The 26,593-nt window shown below is 42.2% G+C and overlaps 1 protein-coding gene across 1 annotated transcript; it reads right to left on the bottom strand.

The window, feature by feature from the left end:
* Positions 1-18,450: 18,450 nt before the first annotated feature.
* NEUROD6 (neuronal differentiation 6) lies at positions 18,451-21,683 on the bottom strand. The gene is made up of 2 exons (XM_075022507.1): positions 20,906-21,683; positions 18,451-19,485 (listed from the first exon to the last, which is right to left on the bottom strand). The coding sequence occupies exon 2, from the start codon at positions 19,462-19,464 to the stop codon at positions 18,451-18,453; it is 1,014 nt and encodes a 337-aa protein (XP_074878608.1). The 5' UTR covers positions 19,465-19,485; positions 20,906-21,683.
* Positions 21,684-26,593: the final 4,910 nt, after the last annotated feature.

Here is a 26,593-nt window from a genome sequence, read left to right as displayed (position 1 = left end):
AATATCTTGTCCAGATTTCCAATGCTTTACACAGCTCTGTGTGTGCAGTGGGACACCCATCACCAAAATATTTTAGCACTTGGACGAAAATCATCATATTGTGAAGCTCTCCATAAGTATGGTGAGTGATCTGCATTTATCCAGGCTCAGGCTTCTGCTGACAGAGGAGGGTACAAGCAGCTGACTTTGTGACCCTGAAACTACTCTAGCCTTAGAGAAAATGGAGCCTTCCGAGCATTTTTGGAGTTTAGGAGAGGTTTTGGCTGTTTAGTAGAATTAGCCGTGGCAGAGGGATGCTGCAGAGGATCCCGCCACCCTTCTCTCCCCCTGCGGGCATGCCCTCTGTTCCTTGAGAGTGAGGAAGGGGTGCGCAATGCAGGTGCTTCAGCAGAGCAGTTCCTTATGGGAATACTTTGCTAGGCCACAAAACCAAGAACATTGCCCTTTTATGCCACCCTTTTATGACACCCTGATAACACCACCCTGCTAAAGAGCTAGAGGCTGCCTTGGTGCAGCGATGCTATGCTTGTAATTGTAAGAGCAAGGACTGAGACAATGTCAACCTGGCCTCACCAGTGATCCTAGAAATACCTTGCAGGGGTTCTCCCAACATTGCTGTGTGCAGAGTACTTCCACGGACAAGGGATGGCTTTGTTTTGATGGAATGCAGAGTGCTAAGAAAGTGCCGTGTGTAGATAATATTTCCCGTCTACGCCATCAGAAGCCCATTCTGTACTTATCCTGGAAACTGCTCTGCTAATAGATTGGCTCCTGACATGGTGTCTGCAGTCCTTGATCAATTATTTTTGCTCATTTTTTTTGGCTCAGAACAAGGACAGCTTTCTGTAAAGTAAGTGCTGGCTCAAGCATTCTCTGCTTTTTCCCTGGGTGTGTTTGCATGTGTGTGTGTGGGGATATATAATGCTGTGGCATCTCTGTGTCTAGAGCCCAGTGATTTTTCTCTTGCAGCCTATGTCAAATCACAAGACATAGCTGTGTGGTGCCATGAAATAAATCTCCCTCAAAAACCAGTATACCGGTCCTGGACTGAGCTGAGCTTAGCACCCGTCAGCAAGCAACGCTCCTGTTATTCTGCTGTGGTGTTAACTTGTCACTTCCAAGACAGAACCATGAACTGGGGTTTGGGGGGCAACATCCACGTCATGGGCTCATGTTCAGCCTTGCAGTTCATCCACAGGGCTGGAGGAAAGCCTTTACACTGGGAGTCACTTGGGCTGCTCTAGGGGGTGGCCTGCTCTTTGATGGCAGAGGCTTCTTCAGAGTCCCATGAGTACTTTGCAAACGTAGCTGGTTGCCCAGGTGGGGTTTTATTTGCATGCCTGGCTTTTGTTTGTGACAGTAGGCAAGCACGAGCGTCCTGCACCTCCAGATAATGACAAGGAGTGGAGTTAATTTTTAAGGAGAAGCTGTATAAGCACGGCACAGTTAAAGTTCTTGATGTAAAGAAAGTCACCAATTCACAAAGGAATTTGATTACCTCTATCCATTATACACACACAGTGAGTGATCGTGCTACTAACCATCTGTCATCTATTTCATTTGCATCATCAACACCTGCCCTGTTTATCTGCTACATTCTTTTCTTCACTGAATTCTTACACTGCTTTAATAAAATACAGAAATGTTATTGTTAAAAACCAATTAATTTACAATCCTCCATAGAGATAGTATTACTTATAATTCAATTTAGCTTCTAATGACCTGCTTTCTTGCAAAATGACTTAATTCTAGTGTCAAAGATTAGTTATTAGACATTACCCTGCTGCACCAGTCATGTACTGCTGAGACAGGCAAAGCAGCTCTAGGTGTCCCTGGTCATTAATCAGAACTCGGAGACGTTTTCCCTTTAACTCATTACAGAACCTGATTTCATCTGCCATTTTAACTCTTTGGTTTACAGAGTATTTTGAATCTACCTTTCCTTGCATTTTCATATTTTGGGCCTTCAAGGGGGAGAACAGACCTGGAAGTCCGATCGCTTCAGAAAAAGCTGCTGTTGCCCATGTTTTCTGCTGACCCTCCACTGAGGAGTTCATTTTGCAGCTCAACCGTTATGCGAATGGGGTCTGAAAAGCAGTACTTGCTTTTCCCTACATCAGTTTTGGGGAAATTAACACAATTGGATTTTCCACACAATTACAGCACTGGGTGTACTTTCCTTCTTATTACAAGGAATGGTATTATAAACATGCAGCACAGAGGCCAACCTGCTTCCACGTGAGTGCTTTGGCAAGGCAGCTACTGCTAGCCACCTCCTTCCTGGGCTTCACAAAAGGCATCGTGAAGCAAGAGGCCAAATCCAGCCAATTCTCACAGCATCGGCTGGGCTCACAGGCATTCAGAAAAATGGCTGGGTTTGCAGTTCACACATTGATGTGTCATATACAAAATATTATGTGCGATCTAGGGCTGGGTCAAATTCTTCTTTCTCACTATATCCCAGGCAAGGTTTGGCTTTTCTTACTCATTACTAGTATGGCTTCTTCCTCTTTCTCAAGTGGCATAGCACTTTACTGGGAGTAACCCTCTTTGTGGGGCATTTGTAGGCTGTGATATGACAGTAAGGGTGGATATGATCTTTGGAAAACAGTCTAAAGCACTATTCTGTGTCTCTGTTTTTTTGTTTCTGCAACGCTTTAGAGAAATACCTGCCATTAAATTAAATCCCAGATCTCTAGAGCATTTCAGCAACAAAGGGCATAAAAATTACATTTACAAATGGATGGATTATATATAGAAATTAAACCTTTTAAGCAATTTATGACAACTCAAGCTTTTGAAAATTACATGCAGAGTATTTTTAAAATGCATTTCAAAGTTAAAACTTCAGGGTCATCAAAACTCATTCATAGAGATGGTACAACTGGCAGGATTTAATGTGGAAAAGGTTATTTCTTCTATTCACAGCCAAGTCTATACGCTGCAGTACTACTTCCAGTAAAATCTTATTTTTAGCATGTTTAAGTGGTACAGCTTAGAGTGGGTAAAATTTTTTATTTTCCCAAAATACAGTCACTTCTGTCTTTTGAAAACTGAGAAGCTACCTAGTGTTATAAAAGGCAAATAATGTCTCATCTGACTTCTTGACAACTGCATGCCACGCTGGAAGAATAAGAGATGCTCATTATTTTCCTAAAGCACAGGAATTGGCTGTACAGTGTAGGCTGATGAAACTTCAACAGCTGTCTTCTAAGAAGCAGGGTTTTTTTCACAATAGACTATCAAGGGACATGTGAATAGTACACCAGACTAACTCTTAAACAACAGGCATTCTTACAAATGATCAAACTCAGCTATAAGCGCCTAAGAATAACCTCCTTTGGATGGCAGGGGTGGGACATTGCTCTTCGCGTGCTGCAAATGCTAAAGCCGTACATAAAACATTTTGCTGGGTGAATGCTCTGTTTATATAGCGTATAATGTTTGCAGACAAAATCCATCTGAAACACTAATATCTTAAATACCATGAGGATCAGCCCTTTGGACAATATGGTAAATCTCTTTGTATAAGCATCCTTAACAGCACTGCTTTCCAAATGATATAGACTTATTGCTTCAATCAGACTAATAAATAATTCACATTTCTAAATGGTTTCTACACAGGGTGATGGAGCGTTGTGGTAGGGTAGGAAACATCCAGCTAGAGCCTAAAATGTCTTCAGACATAATCCTAAAATAATCCTGTTTTCGAATGGTAAAAGTTCGTGCCTCCTGCTCAGGCAGCACATCATCAGCATCCAGATCAGGAGTTATGCCAAACTAGCTGTAATCTAATATGGAAATGAGATGTTGGCCTTGATATTGTGTCATTCTTCTGAATGGGATCACCTGCACCCATATCTCCTAGGAGGAAATTTCAAACAGAGTTAGCTCCTTAAACCTTCTAATTAAAATGAGAAATCCCCAGGCTTTCATGACTCAGCCTCGGAAAAAGATTATTAGGAATTTAATAGGGAAAATATCGCATCTCAGACCATCTGTGACCCAGTGCTCTGTGAGAATTTAAAGAAAACTGGAGGGAGGAGGTGCACGCTCCAAAGCACACTCTAGGAGTACTTTGTTGGAGCTGCAATAAATCAACATAGTTAGAGTACAGCCTTTTTCAGATTTAATTACTGTTACATAATTATTAGCAAAGCAGTCTCCTCTGAAACTGTAAAACTCATTACATCAAAAATCCCCAAGCTCCTGATGGAATTTATGAACTAGTTACTTTCTTCCTAGCTCTGGGAAAATGCAATAGGATGCATTTGGGTTTGTCTCCAGCAATTTTTTAGTGTGCTGAACTATTCTATTCTTCGTTTCGGAGAACGTTCCCTATTTGCCATTTTTTTTTATTATAAAACATGTTCGTTTTCATTTGTTTGCTTTTCTGCTCCTGGCACGGAATCTAGACATAAGCACTCGGGGACAGATACCCTTTCCCCCTCGCTGAAAGGGATTCGCATCTCATTTCCGCCATCGCTCTAGTAGCTACTGATTGAGCTAGTACAGATTCCCTCATGGAGATGCCAAAGAACAAAATTTTCATTGTCTTTTCCCAGAGGTTTTGCTGTGAATACACAGCTTTAAAACCTGCCAATGATCTGAACAAATTGCCACCAGGGAAGGCCATTTGGAGTCTATATCAAGCAAGCCTGAGGCCAGCCCTTCCCTGACCATTGCTGCCCAGTTTGAGACCGTTGACAGCTGCCTCCTGACTCTCCTGTAGGACAGCAGAGATTGCACGATGCCCTAATGGAAAGGCTGACCCTTAGATCCATGACATCGCCTCATAGATAGAAGTAATGAGAGACATCCCCTCAGAGAGCTGAGCGAACAAGCGAAGAATGGTAATGGCTCCTTTAGGGTTCTGTTATTTCACAGCTGGTGGGGCTAGACTGAGCAAACAGCAAGGTCTCAGCCCAACCAGGTGAAAACAACTACAGCAATCGTCCCTTTCCTACTTCTTCCCTCAGCCAGGAAATTGTATTTCTTAGTAGACCTTGTGCTAGCACAGCCCAGCCATCAGCCCTGGGAGGTACTCGTAAAGTTAAGCTTGTAAGCTTAGGAGTCACAAGTCTAGGGAAAGCATTGTTGCATCTTCAAGGGTAACTCATGGATAGTCAATGCTTTCACGCTATATAGGGCAAAGCTGAAATCATATTTACCTGTTAAAATTGCTATGATATCATCATTAGATGGGAGAAGACTAGCCAGGTTTTTCTTGAGCTGCTTTGCTAAGTTTGTGGCATGAGAGAGTAACTGCTCTCCCTGCATTTAACTCCTCCAAAATACAACTTTGTGGTTGTGTAAGTTGACTTGGTCTTTCATGCAAAATTGCAAATCTTACCACGGCAATTTTATAGATGCCCGAAATTTCTTGGCTCAATCTGATTTTGTTTACCTGTAGACATGATAGTGAGATAACACTTGCTCCAAGGTTTAAACTAGTGACTTAGAAAACTTGAGATACTGAGCTACACTGGGTCAGGAATATAGGGATATTCACTTTTGCTCTGCATTTAATATAATTTAATTATCTTCACAGATATTTCTCTTGGTAGGTATTACAGGTTGCAAAATAACAAGAAATCCATGCAAGACTATAAAATATAACTTAATTTTGCATAACATTTTAATGTGATCTGAATCCTAAAATGTTTAATAGAGTTAAATGATACATTTATAATACCCCAAAAGAGAGATTAAGGAAGCAAGCAAGAATTAATGGGACCCCTCTTTCCAAAAAGAGAGATATGGGTCAAGGATCAGGATGTGCATTTCACGGCACCAGCTGAAGTAAAGTTTCCTGCACTACATTTCTGGTAGACAATAGATGAACAGATGGTTTAGAGATGAAGAGAGAAGGATAGAGGGAGTTTGGAACTGGATTTTTAAATGAGGGAGGAGTCAGCAGAGTTTAATGAAAACAGGGTTTTATGGCTGATTTTGTAAAAAAATTTTTTTTTTTTCTCCCCTAGGAAAAAGCAGTTGCTTGAAGTGTTCTGGAGAAGTAGGTCTTGAGGAGATCATCAGGAGAAGAAATTACAATAGTTAAGGTAAGAGGAATGAATAGTGTATCCTTGTTAGTGGGCTGAAGAAGAAAACATTGAACACTGTTTATGAAACAGAAGATAAAGACAGGACATAAAGATAATCCTAGTACTGTCCATGGATTTTATCTGAATTGCAGAGAGCTCTGTCCGGATCTAGGTCAGGGAGAGAAGAAATAAAAGTGTCCTTGAGGGTGCTTTACTTATCTGAACAAATCTTCTTCCGAAGCATCTTGCTGGAAAATTGTGTTGAGCTTATTTTCTTGGGCATGTCCTTACTTTGTGAAAGATGGGCTCAGGATGTTAATTGGCATGGAGGCAGAGAGCATGATTTGGGCAGTTATGTGGGCCACTGGGTAAAGCATCAGATTGAGGTCTCAGACACTTGAGCAAGTTACCATAGCTTAATGAGTTCCTGTGTAGCAGCTGAGCTATTGCAAATGTAGGGTAGCACACGCTAATTTAAACTATTTTCACTGGGGCTCAGCTGATGCATGGAAGCCATTAAGCCAAGGTAGCTCAGTCATATGCCTGAAATCTGATTTAAGGAATCTGGGTTCAGCTCAGTTCAGGAGGTAGGGCACCAGGCTTCTGCTCTTTTCATGATGTCTTTGGGCAACAATTTCATCTTGGTTTTTCTCATGCATATAGCAGTAGTAATGGTGCCAACACACAACTGTGAAGTCTTTTGGGGGAGAGGAGAGAGGGGGAAAAAAGGGGGGAGGGGGAATGCTATAAGAGCAGAATGTTTCTATTTGTTGCTGAGTAGAAATGTGGAGTATGTTGAACTTTGGCTGAGTTTAATGCAAAGTTTTCATGCTTGTCCTCATTAATACGTGAGTAAATCCAATATGTTTAAAGGGGTTTTGCTGGTATAAATGAAGGCAGAACCTTGCCATAGGGACCTAGCCTTCTGTTGGTGAGCACGCATAACCTCAGCTGAGATTTATCACAATTTCTGGTAAGTGCTGAGGAAAGAGCAGAAGAATCAGGAAATGCGCTTTTTGCTTGCCACTTACTCTCTTTGGGTATCTTGGAAAGTATCAGGCACCCCTGTCCTCCCAGGATAAGTGCACAAGTGCCCATTTTTTAAAAATATGACATGCTTTTAAATCATTTAATATTGAGAGGTTTGGTTTCTCCCTTGTTTGAAATGAAAGTGTTCCCCTGTGGAAGGATTTTTATTCTGTCTTTGTGTGGTGATCATAACATGTGGCACTCCAGACAGCTATTCAGCTCAGAGCTGAAAAACACCAAGCATTTCCTTTAATACTACCAATAAACATTTGTGTTATTTTTTTCCATAAAGTGGTACTCTAAGCATCATGCCAGTTCTCCAAGTGACAGATTCTTTTGGAGGCAAAAGAAAAGTATCAGTATTTACTGGTTACCATAAGTATTTCCAAACAATTTAAGAAGCACAAAGTCCTAAAATATTTATGTATGCACATCAGTTACAGTACTCTGCTACCATTTATAGGGCAGAACGACAAAATAGATGTATCGGTTATGATTGCCATGATAATTACTTGAGGGAATCACTCCATAATGAAAAATAAAAATAAAATCATAGTATCATGGTCAGTGTTTAGTGGAATGATTTATTTTACAGTCGTGGAGGTGGTTCATATTTCAAAATATTTGATGCACAAAATTAATGTCTTGCTGCAAAAATGGTCACTGTATTCTTACAAGGACACCTCTATAAGTTGCAAAGGACAATGTTTCTCATGTATTCACAGTCAATTTCTTGTGTTGCCCCTCCTGTTACAAAGGACTTTCAGACAATAAACTCGCAAATTGCTACAAAAATCTTCTGATATCACTCCTGTGCATTTACAGTGGATGATAATGGGGAATAGCAGAGCAAGAATCAAAGATCTTGGTTTGGGGGTCCTGCCTCATAAACATAGGCAGCCTCTGCCTAGTTATTCATCAGACTAAAGATTTTCAACAGAGCTGTGCTAACACCCTCAGCTACTGCTTCTGGGCTGGCAGTAGCAGCTGTCTCTTACCATTATGCCCCGAGGAAGCAATGGCATTTGCCAGCAACTCCCTTTGTGTCTAACTCATTTCCTACATTCTCTTCTTTCATTTGCATAGTCAACTGGTCCTTATGCCTCAAGAAAATCAGGAAAGCATCTGAGGAATAAGTTGTTAGAAATGAAGTTTTAAACATCACACCAGGAGGTGCATGCACAGACCTCATTATATTCCCAACAGGTCTGCCAGCTCACGAGAACATAACACACCAGAGAGAGACTCTCTGTACTAACAGTTGACAGTACTAAAATAAAGGTGGCAGCTCCCCTGCTCCCGCCCATCTCAGAAAATCATTGTGTAAATGCAGTGAAATATTTCTATGAGCCCGCTTTGCATCACGATGCCCTTCTGGTGGACAGGACTTCTTGATGTCAGGAGTGCTAGAAAGAGTAGGACTTAAGTTATAATAGGCTGCCTGCTTCTGTTGTTCTTCCCTCCATCTGTCTCCCTTCTTTCACAGTAATTTAGCCTGGGGTTGTCCCAAAAGCATCAGTTAGAAATTAGTCAAAATAACCTGAAATACTAGAAGAGGTTAGATCAGAGACTTGTTTCATTGAATTTCTTCAGAATCAGGGTTTCAGCATCATCAGTGCTTTGATCTCTGATGGTTTTTCCCATCTGTGGTTAGCCGGCCTGCAATGGCATGCTGATGCCTTTGCTGCCCAGGAGAGATCTGGCAAAGAGGTTTTCCAGGTGAAGGGTTGTGTTGACATCAACCCCTCTGAACAACCAACAGCTAAAGATGCCTCAAAGGTGTCTCTGATAAATACAGTCATCAAGACCGCCCCTTCTCATTCTTTTTGACTAGCCCAGTGGATATTTGGTAAGCCTGACCTAGTTCTGTGTGGTGTTCGTGCCTTTGTTAGGTGCTTTCAGGCCGTTACTTGATGTACTGCGGTCTCAGGATGTGAAAGGCTCTAAGTTTGGATATGGCTGGGTCTGTGCTTGATGTGGTTTCCCAGCTATAAGTGGAACCCGGGCACGGCTGAACCAAACCAGCTGCTGACTTATCAAACAAGTGGCAAGGGTTCAATTGCAAGTGTGTTAATGAAAAAAAAGACAATTCTGTGCCTATGATTTTGGCCTTATTTGCTGTTGCCCTAGTGCTGGCCACCATACCATAGCTGATGCCAGTTGCCTGCTTGAAGCAACAGGGAAAGCACGCTGGGAACTGCCGACAATTTTATTAGCAAAGCTGGTTAGAAAACTTCCAATGAAGCAAAAGTTCTTTGAAATATCTTGCTTTGGTTATGAGAGAGACTTCATTGGGTGGGTTTTCTGGAGGAGGGGGAAGAGGGATGTAATGAGTATTGCTGTGACCTGTGTGGGCTTGCAGCCTAGTGACTGGATTTGTGGTGTGGGATGCTGGCATTCGTGGCCTGCTCTTACTTGGAAAGGGCTCAGTTTATCGCTCTTGCTCTCAGTCAGGCAATCGATCAATCAGACTTGAATCTAGGGGCATAATTCCACTATAATCACTCTTCAGTGGGCTTTGTTAGGCAACAATGAGCCTGGTGTTGCTGGAGTTTAGTGTGGTCTTAGTGCTTGAAGAAGGTAAGAGAGAGAGAACTTTGAACAAGCACTGTCACCTCATTCAGACACGACAAGGTTCTGCAACAAGCCTGTTGAAAATGAGATGTATGTGAAACATACTGCCTTTATGTAGCTGATATGTTCAAACTAATCACAGTGCATGCACAACTCCAGGTACGTTACGCAAAAACTCAGCAGTACTTCACTAACAGCAAACCTATATGTCACTGTCAAAATGTAGGCTCTTTCGTTGTTTTTAAGCTTTGTTGTCAATGCTGATGATGTATCATGTTGTTATGTTTTGGTCCTGTTGGCTCCAAAAGAGGTATTGGATGCTCAGCGCTTTTAAAAAATGTGCCTTCGTGGTCAGGAGGCTGAACTGGTAATAGCAGTCTGACTATGGATGCCTTTTTCGTAAACACTCTTTATATCTGTGCTTCTATGAATGCATGTAGATATTCCTCAGTCTTATGTAGGTTATGGTAATCCCAAATGGTGTTAGTGGTTTTGGACCTGTTTGGACTCTTGTGCCTGTGTAGGAACCATCTAGAATGGCTTTTCTGCCAGTAAGCATAAGCTGACTTCACATGTCTACAGACCATTCTTCAAATGAGCCTCTGTAGTGACCAGGGAACCTAAAATTGAAGCCATATGGAAACTTACTGTGCATATTAAATTGCATGCAGCAGTGTTAACAGCATTTTGATTTGTGGCTGCAAGTAATAAATGAATTATATTAATTTTGTAGCTGCAAGCTAATTTCTCCAGAATTACTTTTTAATAACCAGCATCATGTTCACTGGTAAGATTTAAATACATTTAGGAACAAATCAGAGGATTTTTTTTCTTTTAAAAAAAATTAATTCTAGATTATCATTTGAGACTGAGTTTCTTTAATAATCCTGTAGATATTTCAAAGTAAAATGTCCCATAGCAGTTAGATGACCTGGAGACTAGATTACCTCTACATGATGCAGGAGCTGGAGTAAATCACAGGTGAAATGAATGGGTAAACTAAGCAAAGACTCTGTATTGTCTACTGCTACCTTCACACACACTGACCTGCAGGAGAGATGGGACAGGTATAACACTGATCTAGGATATCTGAGCACAGGAGTTATCCCTCCTTGTGTGCGGTCCTTCCTTGCCAATAACTTACCCTTTCTGGAGGAGGATTTGCTTCCCAGACATCTCATTGGTGACCGTAAGAAGGCAAAGGATGATGGTTGAGTGTATGCTTGCAGTCTGGGATTGCTAGAAATGTGTGTGGTCCCACATGAAATATCTTCTCTTATGCCTTGGTCCATTAATAACATATTTAATATATTAATATTAATGCTGTTAGTGTCGTTTTTGTCCAGAACAGTGCTGAATTTGAAGAGAGGGCACATCCCAACACATGGATAGGGAAAAGAGTATAAGGAATATGACCATAGTAACAGTGAGATATTGCGCTCAGGCAGCTTGTACTGTTAAGTCTCTTGTAGAGGCCACTAGGCACAGCTTAAATGAACCACTGAAGAGCTTTTCCATAAGGCTGTGCCTGTGGTAGAGGCCATTACTCATGGCAGAGTCACCATCTTACAGAACACACTGACATCTGTGTGAGTACCTGAGGGTACAGGGAACCCGTGATTAAGTAAGATGTGGATGTATTGTACAGCAACATATCTCCTCTAGGGCATCTTTTGCAGGCTCAGCTGTTGTGAAGTGCCTGTTAATCCAGCATGAAGGCTGAAGTAACTGTTATGGGGTAGATGACCTGCTGTGCAAAGCAACTACATCGTTCAATATGGGGATAGACAGAGTTGTAGCTGGGACACACTTGCTGTCCAGGCAAAGCACACTGGCACCCCAGCTCATGTTTAACGTACATGCCTCTGAGGAGATAGTTATCTGAATTTGTTGTGACCACGACGTTGCTTTTTCCCTGCAGAAGCCAGGTACTCCCTTGCCTGTGTTTCCACTGCACACCGCAATGCATCCTGCCCTGAATTACGCTATCCACTAGGAAAGCCTTCGTCATACTTCTGGTGGCATTTATTTGTATCCTGGTCACTTATGTTTGGGCTGTGTTTCCGCGTTTACAGTATTTGCCATTCTGATTTCTAGGTTTAGTTATCTTAAGCCTCTCCTAAAAAGAGAGTGTGAGATGAGGCACGGGGACAGGGTTACCCTTTTAACTAAGCTCCTATTATTTTATTGAATAAGGGGAAAAATGGGTGTGTAGAAAGAGCAAGAATATATGAGATTTAGGAGTTGAGGAAAATGATGGTTATGACTAGTTTGAATCCATGGGCTGGAAGTCTGCATAGCTAAACACCTGGGAACTGGTGGCTGGACATATTGACTGGCTATTCACTCACTGTCTCATCACACTCCTAAATTTTGTGCCTTTTTGGCATCAAAATTAGTATAACTACATGCATTTGGTCAAATTATTTCCCCACTTTTTGATGGGGAACCTGCAAAATCTGTGTCCCAGTGGGTATAGGCGTGCCTCTGTATGTACACTGATGGGTGTGAAGGGAACCAAAATGGTTATTGTATCTATTGCAGGGAATATATTTACTTTTCTAAAGTAATGCCTGTTACCAAGACAAAGATGCCAAGCACAAGAACAGCTCTCTTTGTTAATCCAGAGGGACAGGGCTTTGCATCGTGACTGACGTGGACTCTCCCTCAGAATTTTGGAATCTCAATTGCTTAATTATTAAAATTAGCAAGAGTCCTGCTCCTGCTGTTCTCAGTGTCTGGATAATTCTTTTCCTTCCCACAAATGCTTCTCCTGGTGCGGGGCAAATATCCACGAGTATTCATGTGGGCTTCCCCCTGGATTCTGAGGAAGATCCCATCATAGTTTCTTTGTTTGCAAGCTGTCTGCCCAACAGAAATGTCATTTCAGTTGCATCTAAGCATTATGCATCTGCTCATGTGGCTGTAAATAAATAACGTAGTGGATAAGGCTACATTCAGCTTCCCGTGTGATTTAGAATTCAATCTGGTATCTGCTGAACTCCCATGGAACAAGAGCATACCCAAGCCCTCACGTTCTTGCTTTCAAGAGTACAAAATTTATGTTATAATCTCTGATTTAGCCTGGATTCTGTATCTGTACAAGGACCTCCAATTCAGTTGATTATTACAATTTTCATTTGCAAGCAGAATGTCCAAGCACTTTGGAATTTATAACCTTTTATGTGTGGGTATACATATACACCAGGAAATTTCATCAGTTTGAAAAATACTATTTCACATATTAATCAACTCCAATAAAAAAAAAAAAACTAAGGAAAAAAAACCAAACCTGCTTAGTAATGCTCTACAGAAATGCAAAAACCAATAAAACCCAGAATATCAGAAAGTACAATGTTCATTAGGCTGGGGTGGGGATGGGGATACACTGAATATCCTAGAAAAATGATAAATCATAAAGGTCGCTTTTCTGTTCCAATTTTATTATTTTAACCTCCTGAAGTTGTCCAGAATTTCAGCTACAAGAAGATCTGGCTTGTTTCTGTACGGTATGTTCTACATATGTGGTGTCCTAGAATTCAATAGTGCAAGTAGCACAGTTACAGGGATAAATGTGGAAGTCTAAGCAGCTAGTGACAAAGGAAAAACAGCCAAGAGAAAACAGTGTGTTGCGGGAGGAAACCTCTTTACAGCTTTGTAACAACCTTTCTGGGTGATGCCAATTCAAAGCCAGTTGTGAGTCACAGGGAGTCCACACGGCAGGCATCAAAAAAAAGAAACTTTTTTTTTTCCCAGAGCTCTTTTGCCTGTGAATTTGTCTGTCTTTTCCTTTTTCCTAGTTTGTTCTTGCATGTCCTCTGGGTAAGGGGGAAGGCTCTGCAGGAAAATAGGCCATCCTCTTGGCATAATGTGCAAGAATTTTGTGAGACGACTCGCTCAGGTCTGATTGTGCGGCGGAGAGGACTTGGGAGTGCAATTCTGCATGGCAGCCCCGTGTACGGTAGTTAGATTTGTGTCAGTGAGACACGACAGGTCTGCCCTTGAGATTCTGCAGTGGCATGGTGCCAGCTGTTCGCCATGCTGATCTGTGTCTCTCCAGAGCGAAATCACAACCTGCTGCCATGGTTCAGCTCTGGGTCAGACCCACAGCCAGATTACTGAGGGGTTGGTTTGGTTTGGGTTTTTTGTTTGTTATTGCTTTTAATTTGGAAATTGCTGAAATTTTATAAGGGGACCTGCTTTCGTGACAATTCGGCCCAAAGCAGTACCACCTTTGCTACTTGTACACCAAAAGCTGTAGGATTTTGGTACCAGGATTAAACCTGCTTTGACCTTGGGTGTGAACCATAAAATATAACCATAGGCTTGAGTTAAGCTAGATTCACAATCTGAAAAACAAAACCATGCAGCTACTTTTTAATTTAGGCAAGTATTATTTGTTTTTGCAAGGAAAGAGTCTGCCATGTGTTTCATTGGGATTTCATTCATCTTTATTGATGGCATTTCACTTAATTTGCTGCCATTTGAGAACCCTACAGGCAAAGGGGAGAAGAGAAGAGTAAAGTAGGGGTAAAAATGGGAGAGGGAATTGCTAGCGTAGAAAAAACCTGCCGTCACGTTTGTGCCTGTGCAAGCTCCGTACATTTTAAAAATCTTTGTGCAGATAGCTATGAAGTGAAAGAATGCAGACAGTCCCAAAGGGAGGACAGCCAGGATGTGTCCTAAAACGAGCGTATTTCTACTGTAAAGCAGAGGAGCTTTGAGATCTCCTCTGAGCTCTGGCAAAGCAGTGGCTACCCCTCCCTCTTTCTTTGCAGTCGCACTGGGATTTGTAGGACTGTGGGGCTAGGGCCACGGGTTTTAAATTTTACTCCTGATGAGGTGGTTTTTTTGAGACTGAGTTCAGAGGTACAGCCTAGTGCTACCCAGTCCATCCTACTCAGTGGTTACTGGTGAGCCCAGTGTTGCAGAGGAAAGGGTGAAACCCTGCAGTACACTGTCATGCCTCCCACCCCTTTTTCCAATTCAGGTACATCCCTGTCTTCGATAGGGCTGGCTGAAATCCTGGAACATGATGTTTAGTTTCTTTTCCAGCATTTTTATTAGTAAAACAAATATTTATTTTCCTCACACTGTTCTGACATCTTTGGCCATCTTTTTTACACCCTCATGTTGGAAACAGGATATTAGGTTAGCTGGATGTTTAATCTGAACCAGTACAGTCATTCTTAAATAATTAGTGTATTTCTGTTACCATAAAAACATACAGTGCTTTTTAAAAATCACACTAAAATGTTACTCTGGGAAATAATAAATGGCAAAGAGTTCCACTGTGTAACAAAACCACATATGAAGCAGCTTTTCTTCTGCCAGCTTTGGGGTTCCCACCTCTAAAATTGACAGAAGGCTTCATTACTCTTGTGCTAGAGGACAGGGGAGAATAGAAACTTCTCACCTAATTTTTCTGGAGCAGTTACTATTTTACATATTTCTGTCCTCAAGGAAGTGAAGGCAGTTAAGAGGAGAACAAGGCAGGCAGAAATGAGCAGCTTTGTTTTGCTGTATGAATGGGGTTGAAAGGAGACAAACCTTATAAAGCAGAGACTACAGGTAAAGGAACCCACTGGCTTTTATTCCTGTGAGTTTAAAGCACCAGAACTTTCTCGATGCTCAGATTTGTTCCCTAAAATAAGGCGACTTCAAAGGCTTTTATAAATCACTTCAGAGCTCAGAGCACCTTATGTTCTGTGACTGGCCGGCGAAGGAGCACAGAAATGTTTGCTGTGTACGTGAAGGAGAAGGTATGCAAGAAAGCCTGCTCTCAAGGGAATCCTCTACCTCCATATCTCTAAATAATCCATACCCTCCTAGGCAGGGATTGTCAGGGGCTTTTTTTTATGCTGTCTCAATATTTTTCTATGACTTGCTCCATTATTTATTCTGGACTGGCTTTCCAATTTGCAATGCCCTGAGCAAGCGTGGTGCCCGCCTTGAGCTACCAGAGGGGGAATCTGGCTGTGAATTGCCTCCCCATCTGTCGTGGAGTGAACGAGGAAGATTCAAACTGGCAGGGACATTTTTTTCCCCTTTCCTTTTGCTTTTGCTGCCAGAAGGGGAAACTGGAACTGGCCCATGAGTTATTGAGTTAATATAGGGCCACAGAGCTGGAGACCCCCAGATTGCAGAGCCTGAAGTCTTAACACCCCTTGGGTGCCTGCTGAATGTGTTGCAGCAGGCATTTCCTTCCCTTGGTGCAGGACCTTACAGCTGCCTCCTCGCTTCGCTCTCAACTTGTGCAAACGCGCCCTTCCCGGGTGCAGCAACGCTGCTCTGAGGCGCTCGGCTAGCTTTCAGCCTTCTGGAGGAGGCTTCTCTAACAAAACTTGGTTAGAGAAGTTTGCTGCCACTGCCCCCCCCCTTCAGAGGATCCCCTGTTTCTGGGCCTACTTGCCCATAGCTTCTTGTGATATGTTAGTATATCTCAGTGTCTCTTCATGCAAATCTGTGCCCAGGACTGCATGCTTTCTTCTCCTTGACTAGCTTCTTCCCCTTTCTGCTCTCTCCTGTCACCTTTCCATGCTTTGCTGAATATCAGCTAATTCTGAATAACAGCAAAAAGCGATCTATTTTACCCTCTCCTCTTTCCTCCTATATTCAGTGCAAAACACCTGGGGATGCTTTTGAGCTGATAGTCATCACCATCACCTTTCCTCCAAGGCAGAAAACTGCTGCCTGTACCTTCCACAGTTCCTGACCCTGATGAAAGGCGGGATAATCCTGAGCCAACCCCCCTGAGCCGTGGGTCAAGATTCTGCTTCAGAAGGCTCTATTTTGGGCCTGATATTTGTGTCTAGAAAGGATGTTGGTTGAGGAAAACCCCATGTCTGCCCCCTCCCTCTGGAAGCTTGGAAGCATTTAGACCCATCCAAACTTTGGGACTTGTTACCCCTCTCTAGCAGTTGGGGTAGCCTTGTCGTATTTAGAAGAGATGAATGTCAGGCTGCTGTTGTCCTGAAGGACCTGCAATGCTTGATGGGGCAGACTGTTTACAGCAAGTCCCACTTGTGAAATTAGGCAAATTATCAGGAAAAATTGTCCTGTCCCCTCTTGCCAAGCTGCATACTCAAGTGAGGGTCTGGGGTTGATGTGTCATTAACAAACTGACCTAGACTGTGATTCAGCCAAGGGTCTCCAACCTGCAGGTGGAATTTGCACTTTTTATATAGTTCTTAAAAAAACCATTCCCTGCTCATTCACAGCACAGCATTTTGGTACTTCGGGTGAATGCTTGTCAGGTAGCTGCTATTTATCACTCAAAATCAAGGGGTCTTTCTCACTCACAGCTTTAAAGGCTGTTAGCTTTTACTTCAACTGTTCGTTCATTTTGTCACTTGTGTAGCTTATTGAGAAATAGCTCTGAGTGCTTAGAAAATGACCACAGCTCAGCTGAGCTCGACTCTGTTCAGGTGCGAGGGGCCATGCAGATCCCTGTAGCTGCTGAACTAATGTGGGTTGCAGACGCGTCTGTAGTTTACTGGTCTGTCTATTAGCCAAGACTAAGTTTAGCAATATTCAGGGAGTCCTCTCTGCAGTTTTTACTCTTCCCGCAGTCCTGCACCCTTCTGTGAGCCAGAGCTGGAGGGGTAGCTAGTGGCCTGCGTGTCTGCTCAGGGCCCTTTCCCGTATGAAATTCAGCATTTTGTTGAGCTATAAAGTTACCTTCTTCCTCTAACCTGTGTTTTGTTTAGCACACAGCTGTTTCTGTGATATTTTGGGTCTGCTTTTGCTGCATCGCTAATATATCCTTCTGAAAATAGCGCAAAGTTCGCCCTGATAATTCATGATTTCCATCCCCAGGCTCAAGCACTACGGGGGTGCGGGGAAGAAAGCTGTGTAGGCAAGCCCAAAGGCAGCTGTATACTGTGAAATAATAAGTATCAGGCAAAATACAGTATCACAGCTAATAGATGTATTTTAAAAGTGGAAACATCTATGTTTAATTGCATTTAAAGTACGTAGTGAGAAACCACAGTTATACATTGTTATAACAAACCTTTACATCTGAAGTCAGAATAATACAAAAAAAGTGCTGATTATATATGGTCAAAATAACTGAGGCAAAATTTCAACAACATCTTCTAAAATATTAGCATGTGGCCCTTGCCAGCAACACTCTAAAGGTCGGGCTGAATAATGTCAGTGACAATCACTGGTTTTCCTTAGCTTACCCAAAAACAACAACCCCCAAAACTGTTTTGTTTTTTTTGTTTGCTTTTTTTTTTTGCATAGCTTTCAATATTGCTGCACTCTCACCTCTGCATATTGCAAGCCCATCTCAGTTCTGAGATAATTTCTTTAAAGTTCTGAATATTTTTAATCCAGTTCTCCTCAAATACATAATATATATTTTCTACCAATTATAAATACATCATTTTTATTAATCTGATTTCAGTAACATGCATTTGTATAATTACTGTACAATCAAAATAGACATTGACTTTACACAGTGTGTATGCTTTTATTTCAGCGATATTGTTCAGACACACTGCTCAACAAATCAAGCAAATAGGAAAATAAAAAGAAAAAAAAAAAAAGGAAGGGGAAATAACCTCTGGGAGGAAACAGAATCTCACAGTGTTTACAGACAAAAAAACGAAAGGAAAAATACTTATCGGAAAAAGGGTTTATTAATACATAGAAAATCCCCACAATAGTTGAAACACACTTTAGGAACTAGTAAACACGTTAAATAGAGTTGTGCCAATTACGCAGTGCCCAAGCATCTGCTTGCTCTTAATTAGATGGGGAGGTGAATGACCACTGTTTATTTTCATTTTCCTCATTAATTATGAAAAACTGCATTTAATTCATCTTGCATGGTGAGAGACTGGCTGCGCAGATGTAAGTCGTAAGGGAAGTGGCTCTCTGTAGGCAACCTGAACATAGAGCTCTGCCCAAGGGGACCCCTGGGTGGCACTGCACAGTAATGCATGCCATAATTGTAATTTTTGCCATAGTCCAAGCTTTCTTCTTGCTTCAGGGAAAATATCCCATTATAGTTAATTGGGGGAGGACTTAAGGGACCTTCAAACTGTGGGCTGGCGCACTCGGGGGAAGTGCTTTCATAGAAGGACTCGTAAGCGCTGCAGTAATTGTAAGGTTTCATGGACTTGGAGTTGTCGAGAGTCCCGTGCCCCGGGGGGGTGCCGAGCTCGGGGCTGTGGTAGGGGGGGTAGAAGGTGGAGTAGGGCGAGCGGGTGTGATGGGCGCCCTCGCCTGCCTGGCCCATCAGAAAACTTCTGGCATTCAGCTGGAGGCATCCCGCCACCAAGTTTGTAGTTGGCTGGGACAGACCCTTGCACAAGTTTTGGACGAAGGTGAGCAGGTCGGGTCTCTTGCCAATTCGGAGGATTTCAGAAAGAGCCCAAATGTAGTTCTTGGCTAGTCTTAAAGTTTCTATTTTGGACAGTTTTTGTGTTTTAGAATAACAAGGGACCACTTTCCTTAAATTGTCCAGGGCGTCATTAAGGCCATGCATCCGGTTCCTCTCTCTAGCGTTGGCTTCTTGTCGCCTGAATTTGATCCTTTCCATCCTTATCTTGCTTGTCTTTTTTTTCCGAAGGCCCCTTCGCCTAGGCAAGCCGTTCTCATCCTCCTCTTCTCTCTCTTCCTCCTCCTCCTCTTTTTCTGTGTCTTCACCAGGAGATCTTTTAATGTTCTTTCCTCGGAGCACAATCTGCTTCGAAAAGCTTTCTGGGTTCTTCATTTGCTTTTGGTCATCACTTTCTCTGGAAAACTTTCTGCACATCTGGGATTCTGGCATTACAACAGACTCATCAAACGGTAGTGTTAACATGGTTCTATAATCTTAAGTTACCTGAAAGAATGCCAGCACAATATTTAAATATTTCCATTTTTAAAGTTTGCCGACTTACACACACATCCTCATGCACATTTCGTGCGTCTGCGTGCACGGTCTGTATATATAAGTGTGTGTGTTTGTACAAATATGCACAATCTGTATTTTTCGCATAAAATGCCAGTTGCAAATGCTCGCTTTTTAAAAAATAAAAGCTGTCCAGAATTTTAAAATCACTCAAAACATTTGGGATCTTGCAACTAAAAAGCCACGTTTCTCAGATAAGTATAGAGTAAATCAATATTTAAAACGTACAATTAGCTCCCTGCTCATTTATTGTATTTTTAAACAAGCCCTTCGAACCCTCGCCACCGTGGAATTCAAAGAAATGCAAAACACGATAAAGCAATACAGAAATTTCATTAATCCAAATTCCCCTGGGTGAAAAAATGAGGAGAGCGAGAGCAGTCTTAAAATTGAAAAGTGCCATATCTCTATTAACTAATGGTTAAATATTTTAAAATCACTTTTTGACTTATATTTCAAAGTTTGGGTTTTTTCCCTCCACGTTTCTTCCCTTATTGAATCAAGATATTAAACTCTAGTAAGTTAGAGTGGGTGAGAAAAAAAATTAATGGAACATTTCCCCCCCCCCCCCCGATCACTCAGCTAGTAACATAATTAAAAATGAAGAATTTTTTCTAATGATTTGTATAAATATCACATATTACTTATTTCATATTAAGAGAAAAATCAGAATGATCTAACCCTAAACATATTCAGATTAGAGTTAGGAAATAAAATCCCCCTACCTTTTTTTTTTTCCTTTTTCCCAGCAAAAATTCTAATTGATATTATCTGTTTAGTTAGAATCAACTTATTTGCTTTTTCTCTTTTTCTTTCCTCTTTTTTTTTTCTCCCCCATCAATTGTTGGCAGGGGGGGAGGTGAAAAATTCCCTGCACACTATAGCAGTGTTTATGTTCTGCGAGGCTCAGACATCTCCCTCCAGCTCGTAGCTGACAGGAGCGGTCTGTAGATTCTGACTGCAATCCTGCACGTGTGCTCAGAATCCAGCCTGGAATAGGAAAATAATTTCCTTCTCCCAATTATTTTGCTTTTGTTTGCAGTTTGGGAGCAGCAAAAGCTTGCATCCCACAGTCCTCAAAGAGACAAGCAAAACAAATGCAGGGACTTTTTTTAATAGAACAAAACTAAACAAAAACCCCAGTCAAAGACTAACTCTATCAGTATTGTCTACACACTTGCAATATTACATAACACCAATGAAAGTATGCAATTGCATCAGAAGAATAAAATGTTAGGAGGAGTTATTAGACACTAAATAGCATACATAAAATACAAGACAATGATACTGTATCTTTAAACACTTGCATGCACACCCAGCACCAACTGAAATATATCTTTATTTGTATTACCTTAGCTTTTTATTTCATTCAACAATCAGTTTTCATTTTTTGCCTTCCAAATCTTTTCAGTCTGAATGTCGCATCGTCTCCTGGAGTCTAGATCTGTGTATATCTGCACTATCTCATTGATCTCTAAAAAGTGACATTGATGCCAACTGCCAGAGCTGGTACCCATGCCATCTGCTAGTGACGTCACGGGGCAGAGAAAACCACGTGAGCCTTTCTCCTGGGACCTTCATTCTGCACTGATCATCTGGCATCCCTCTAAGTGGGTACCAGCATTCATGTATCAACACAGAAGGTTAGACTGATAGAAAAAAAAAAAAAAAGAAAAGAAAAAAATCTGCACCAGCATTTCACATACAGTAGGTGCATTTCCACTGGAGCTGCTTCTTTTTAGCAGTCTAGCTGCACGGATAGACATGCCAACATTTGGTGCTATCCCTGCCTACAGGTACGGCTGCCCTGTGGTTGTTAATATGGTATTGTTTTTACGGAAAGTGCTGTCTTGTATTGATCTGAGTCCCTCTGGTGCACCTGGTACCCAGGAGAAAAAAAAAAAAAAAAGGAGGCAAGGAAGGGAAGGCAGGAACGGGGAAGTAATGCCAGTGCTATAACACATAGCACGGTCACAAAAAGTAGTTTTTGTGTGAAGCTGCTGGGAGTGATTTTGGGAGTGTGGGGGTTTTTTGACTGCAGCGTGCTGCCCCAGAGCGCAGGGTAACAGGAACAAACCTCCTGCCAGCTGTAAGAAAGCCTCCCCTCGCATCTCTCCGTGGTTTTTGACATTCCCAAAAGAAAAGAGGCGTTTGTGGGAAACTGGACGTACAATCTGAAGATGTAATAAACGATGCCTTTTTTCGGAAGCGTGTGGCGGGGTTCGCTGGTCCCCGTCCTGCCCTGGTGCGATGCGGTGCAACCAGGGCACCTGCTCCTGGTGGGGCGACACGCTCGCAGGTGTAACTCGGGGGGCTCGGAGGGTTTGCCCCCCTGCCAAATTTTCTATGCCTGCCTGGCCTTTTTGCGAATGCTTCCCTGAAATCTCTTTAAAAACTGAGTTATTTCATTTGGAAACACGCTCTTCCTCCTCCTAAAAAATCTCCCCCTGCTCTTCCCTTCGCCTCCCTGGCTGCTCCTTTCTTCATGCCCTTGTTTCTCCCGTCAGCTGCCTCTCCTGTACTCCCTGCTCTTCCTCCCTTAACCCTTTTGTCGCTTTCCATGGGCAAGAAACTGTTAAATGAAGCTGACAAAGCCTCTCGGCTCAGCCTTGCCATGGAGCTTATGGCAAACTCCACCTTGGTGTGTTTGGGGTTTGTGGTTTTTTATATTTAAGGAGTGGCGTGTCACATATAAGTGATACCAAGAGAGTTACAGGGGGAAGGACGTGTGATCTTAGAAACATTTTTTTAAAGTTTGCTTTCATTATTATCGCATATCACTGCTTTTTAGCGACTAAGTAATCTCTATTTTAAAAAAGTCAGTGACTGAGTATGCTTTTAGTATTAAAGTAATCCCTGGCAGAGCTGCTATTGTTATGGGTCTGTGTCAGCGTTTCTATTATAAATCCTGTTTTTGAAGGGTTTATAACTCATCTGCTTTAATTCACATTGGGCCCAAGCTTGGCATTAATGTTCTCAGCCCAGATCCAATTATTTTGTTTTCACAAAGTTTCATTTAAATATGTTTGAGCATTTTTTGATTAGAGAGGGGAACAAAAAATAAGGCAGCAGCAGAACCACATGTGTGTGTGTGGAGAGCGTGTTATGTACATCTACGTGTGTGTGCTCAATGATTTTTAGAGCCTTTCATTAAAAAAAAAGCCCTCACCCCAAACTTTGGTTTTGGTTGGGTTTTTTTTGTTTGTTTTTTTGTTTGTTTACAGAAGTGAGACATATCGGGTCATTCATTCTTTACGGAGCTCAGGCCACTTTTTTAAAAAATTGTATTTTTTAAGGCAAATATATTTGAAGTGACAAAGATGTTAAAACTTAAGTGGCAACTGTTCAAAAGGAGCAAGGACTGTACTATTCACAACATTTGTTTCATTTTATCCCAAATATTACAATCTGTGTAACAGAGGGGAGGGTAGAATCCCATTATTCTCAATAGGAATTTGTGTATTAAGATTTACATTGTGGAAGGTCCTAAGGGTTGTCAACCTTTTCAAGGATTTTGCATATTCAGAGTATTATACAATGCACGATAATCTAAATATGCAAAGTCCTGAGGAACCAAACCCTCTTTCAATGCATACTAAAAATACTACGAGAATTTGAAGGAAAGGTTGATATTGTAGTGGCTCTGTGTTAAGGGAAGGACCATCAAAATTTCCAGTTATATCACCCAGCCTCCAACACACACTTTTATAAAAATATTTTCTCCGTCCTTTTTTATTGCTGAAGTAGGTGGTTTTTTAAAAAACTACTCAAATGTTATTGTAAAATACATTTTTGAATGGCTTTTATACTGCTACTAAAAACAAAATAAATGAATTAGTCTGTGTTGAAGGATTCCCTCTGTAGTAGTAACATTACATTTTTGCAGATTCTTAATCCATCATTTGACCTTTTTAATATTTTCAAATAAATAGTGGAGAAACAAAATAGCTGAGATATCAAGGTTTAAAAAGCCTCTACTGTGCATGCATAATAACTTTTCATAAGGATTTTACTACACATTTTGTATTATGGATCCATGATATGCAAATGTGTACTGCTGTTAATATGCATTCACAGCATACCCCATAACTGCTGCTTTGCTGTCTACTGTGAATGCATGTTAAGAATAATACACAAAACACAGTTAAATGCACTCTATAGAATGGCTGCACAACACCAAATATGTTACTGAACACATACCACAATTTTTTTTCCTGTGTCCAGGCTGTATAGTTTTGAATTATAAGTGACTCTATTTCAAATGCAGTATTGTTATAATACATTTAACATAGCCAAACATTAATAGATTCACTGAAATAATACTGAGTTCAAAGGACTGCAGAACCTCCACGGTGCATCAGGGGGACTGACCCAAACTGCGCTGCAATCAATGGGAGTCCCTCCAGTAGCTTCAGTACACTATCATTGGATCCCCAGGGAATGTCTCTACTCTTTTCTTTTTCCTCTTTTTTTTTTCCCTTAATTTTTTCATCGTCCTCTCCCACCCTCTCCCAACTGGCCCATATCTCCCAGTTTTGCTGAAACAGGAGAACTGCATCAGAATTAAGAAACTCTAATGAAGTTTGGTCAGGACCAGTTTGGTGTGTGGCAGTGTGGGTCATTCACTGGTAGCAATGGGACCTTGTGGGCAGCAGGGGACTGTTCAGAAGGGGGACTTAGCTAAATCTTTTTCTTTTCTTTGTTTCCTCGTCTTTCTAATGTAGGCACTAAATGTCGCAGCAACTCTGCTCCTTGCGCGCGTAAAGTCATGGCGACAGTCCTGTGATGCCAAACTCCCTCGCTCACGACCTGGTGTGAGTTTGCCTTCCTGCCACAGCACCCACATGCACAGCCCAAACACCCGGGGACGACCAAAAATACCCCCTCCAAACCTGCTCGCCTCTGGGCAGGGTCTGGCGTTTGGTGTCTATGCCAGAACCCAGCTGTATGCCTGCAGCGGGGTTGGACTCTCAGCTTCCCTCGGTAGGTACCTCTGCTGCCTTGGGAGCGAGACTGGGGGGGAAATTTGTGTCTAATGCATCCCAAATTGCAAAGCCAGACCATGAAGGCCGAATACATGGGTAACGGTATGAAAAACAGTGGCTCCTGGTTCCAGTCTTCTGCTGAGTTCAGAGCTCAGGAGGAGGTGGGAATACCTGTTCAGGGTTTTTCATGGGGTTTTTTTAATGTGTGTTTGGTTGGGTTTTTTTCTGCGAAAGTAGGGCAAAAGCGGATGGTTATCTTGGGCAGGGACTCTGGTCTGCCAGACCCAGTGAGTTTCAGACTGGTGAGAACTGGGATTCTCTGGTGAAACAGGACTGTGTCCCTACAGAAGGAGCTGTAGGAAGGGGGAGGAACCAAACTGACGTGCCATATGCGTGTTGCCTGCCAGCTGCTTATCCTTGTGTGCAACTAGCACACTATGGGACTGAAGTGATGTCTGCCCCTGTCCAGGGGCGACCCAGCCCTTTTCTGCCTCTCTGCATCCCCAGTACGCTGCCGTAGATTATGGACTGCTTTGTGAAGGGAACTTACCGTTCCCATCAAGTTAGCTAGGCCCTCTCCCATCAGTGCTAAGATGATGTTCAGGGATATATGTCCTTTTCCCAGGAGAGATTAAGAAAGGCGCTAATAAGGACCCCCAGCTTCAGCAAAGTAACCTATGTTAGCTCAAGAGGATTCGGTTCAGTCTGAAAATGTGATTTTAACCCATCTGCTAATACTGAGAAATATTATAAATGTGCTTTGCACTATCTAAGCCCCCTGTAATGAGGATGTACTTCTTGCTCTAATCAGACATCCTCAGTTTTATGTTTTGAATAGGCTGTTAGGGACAAATATGAAAGAGCTGCAGAGGGGTTAGTTACTCTATTTTAATGGGAGTCGCTTGAGTAAAACATGAATTTAGAATCTGAAAATGGTCTCTAATACTAATTGCTTATGGTTAACCAAAAATGAGTTTGTGACCAGAAATTGCTCTAAGATTTCTGAAACACATGACTAGAATGGGACTGATTTAGATATGACATACATTTGGCATAAACCTATTAATTTTGAGCTACTTCTGGCTTACACTAATGTAAATGAGTTGAGAGAGGGTGGGACCAGGTAATCTTAAGATGGAAAATACATTTTTTAAAAAATTAATAAAATGCGTTCCACCTAGAAAAGTAATGCCACAGTGTAGCCTAAAAGTTTTCTTAGAGGTGATATGTACCTTGCAGCAATGTGGGATTTAAGGTATTCTCTCCATGGGGAAAAATGCTCTAGTCAGGCCAGTCATGTAGCTGTGTCACTTCTTGAAACTGCAGGGGATTAAGATCATTCCTAATGCTTTGTGGTGTGAAGCAACCCTATGGTACATCTGAGAAATTGCTTTGGTTTGGTTTGGGGTTTTTTTTATTCATACTTGGTGACTGGGGTTTTCACACTCTCTGCTACCCTACCTTGCGGATGCTCTGAGATCAGTAAGTTCGGCAGCTTTTAGAGGCTGCAGCAGGGACACTTGGCTTTGGCACAAACCCTCACCCTGCTGATCTGCGTCTACTCTTTGATGGCAATCTCTGTCAAACAGCTAGTTAGTGATGCTGCTTTTTTCCTCCCTTTCTTCTGCCGGTGCCTAGAGTGATTCACAGGCATGCTTCCTCCATGTTTCCATTTTGAGAATGTCTCTGTCCCCATCCAAGCGTGTTTTGGGGGATGGCCCTTGCAGCCAGTCCCTTCTAGAAGAGGTAGTGCTGGGCGGGTGTGACCCCAGAAGAGACCTGCGCTGCTTCCGCTTCCCCAGGCAGACTCCGTGGCTATGGCGCATGCTTTTTCTTCCATAAACCGGGGCACTCCTTCCTTGCAAAACATCTGAGGCTGATGGGCTGCTTTCTCTCCTCTCCCTGTTGCAAACCTCCCCCAGCAAGAGGTGCCTGATGGGATATTCTCCCTAAATCACCCCTGTGCATATTCCCTATACTTTCTCTCCCTTCCTGCAGCCTTCCCCCGTGAGAGGATTATCCGTTGTGTGGGGAGCGACAAGGCGCTGAGCCCT

The sequence above is a fragment of the Buteo buteo genome, chromosome 2 (assembly GCF_964188355.1).
Source record: "Buteo buteo chromosome 2, bButBut1.hap1.1, whole genome shotgun sequence".
In the NCBI taxonomy this organism is placed as follows: domain Eukaryota; kingdom Metazoa; phylum Chordata; class Aves; order Accipitriformes; family Accipitridae; genus Buteo; species Buteo buteo.
The sequence above is the reverse complement of the archived record's forward strand: the minus strand, read 5'-3'. Positions and strand labels throughout refer to the sequence as shown.

Coding starts and splice junctions, on each gene's coding strand:
- NEUROD6 (XM_075022507.1), bottom strand. CDS start 19,464: ATGTTAACACTACCGTTTGATGAGTCTGTTGTAATGCCAGAATCCCAG.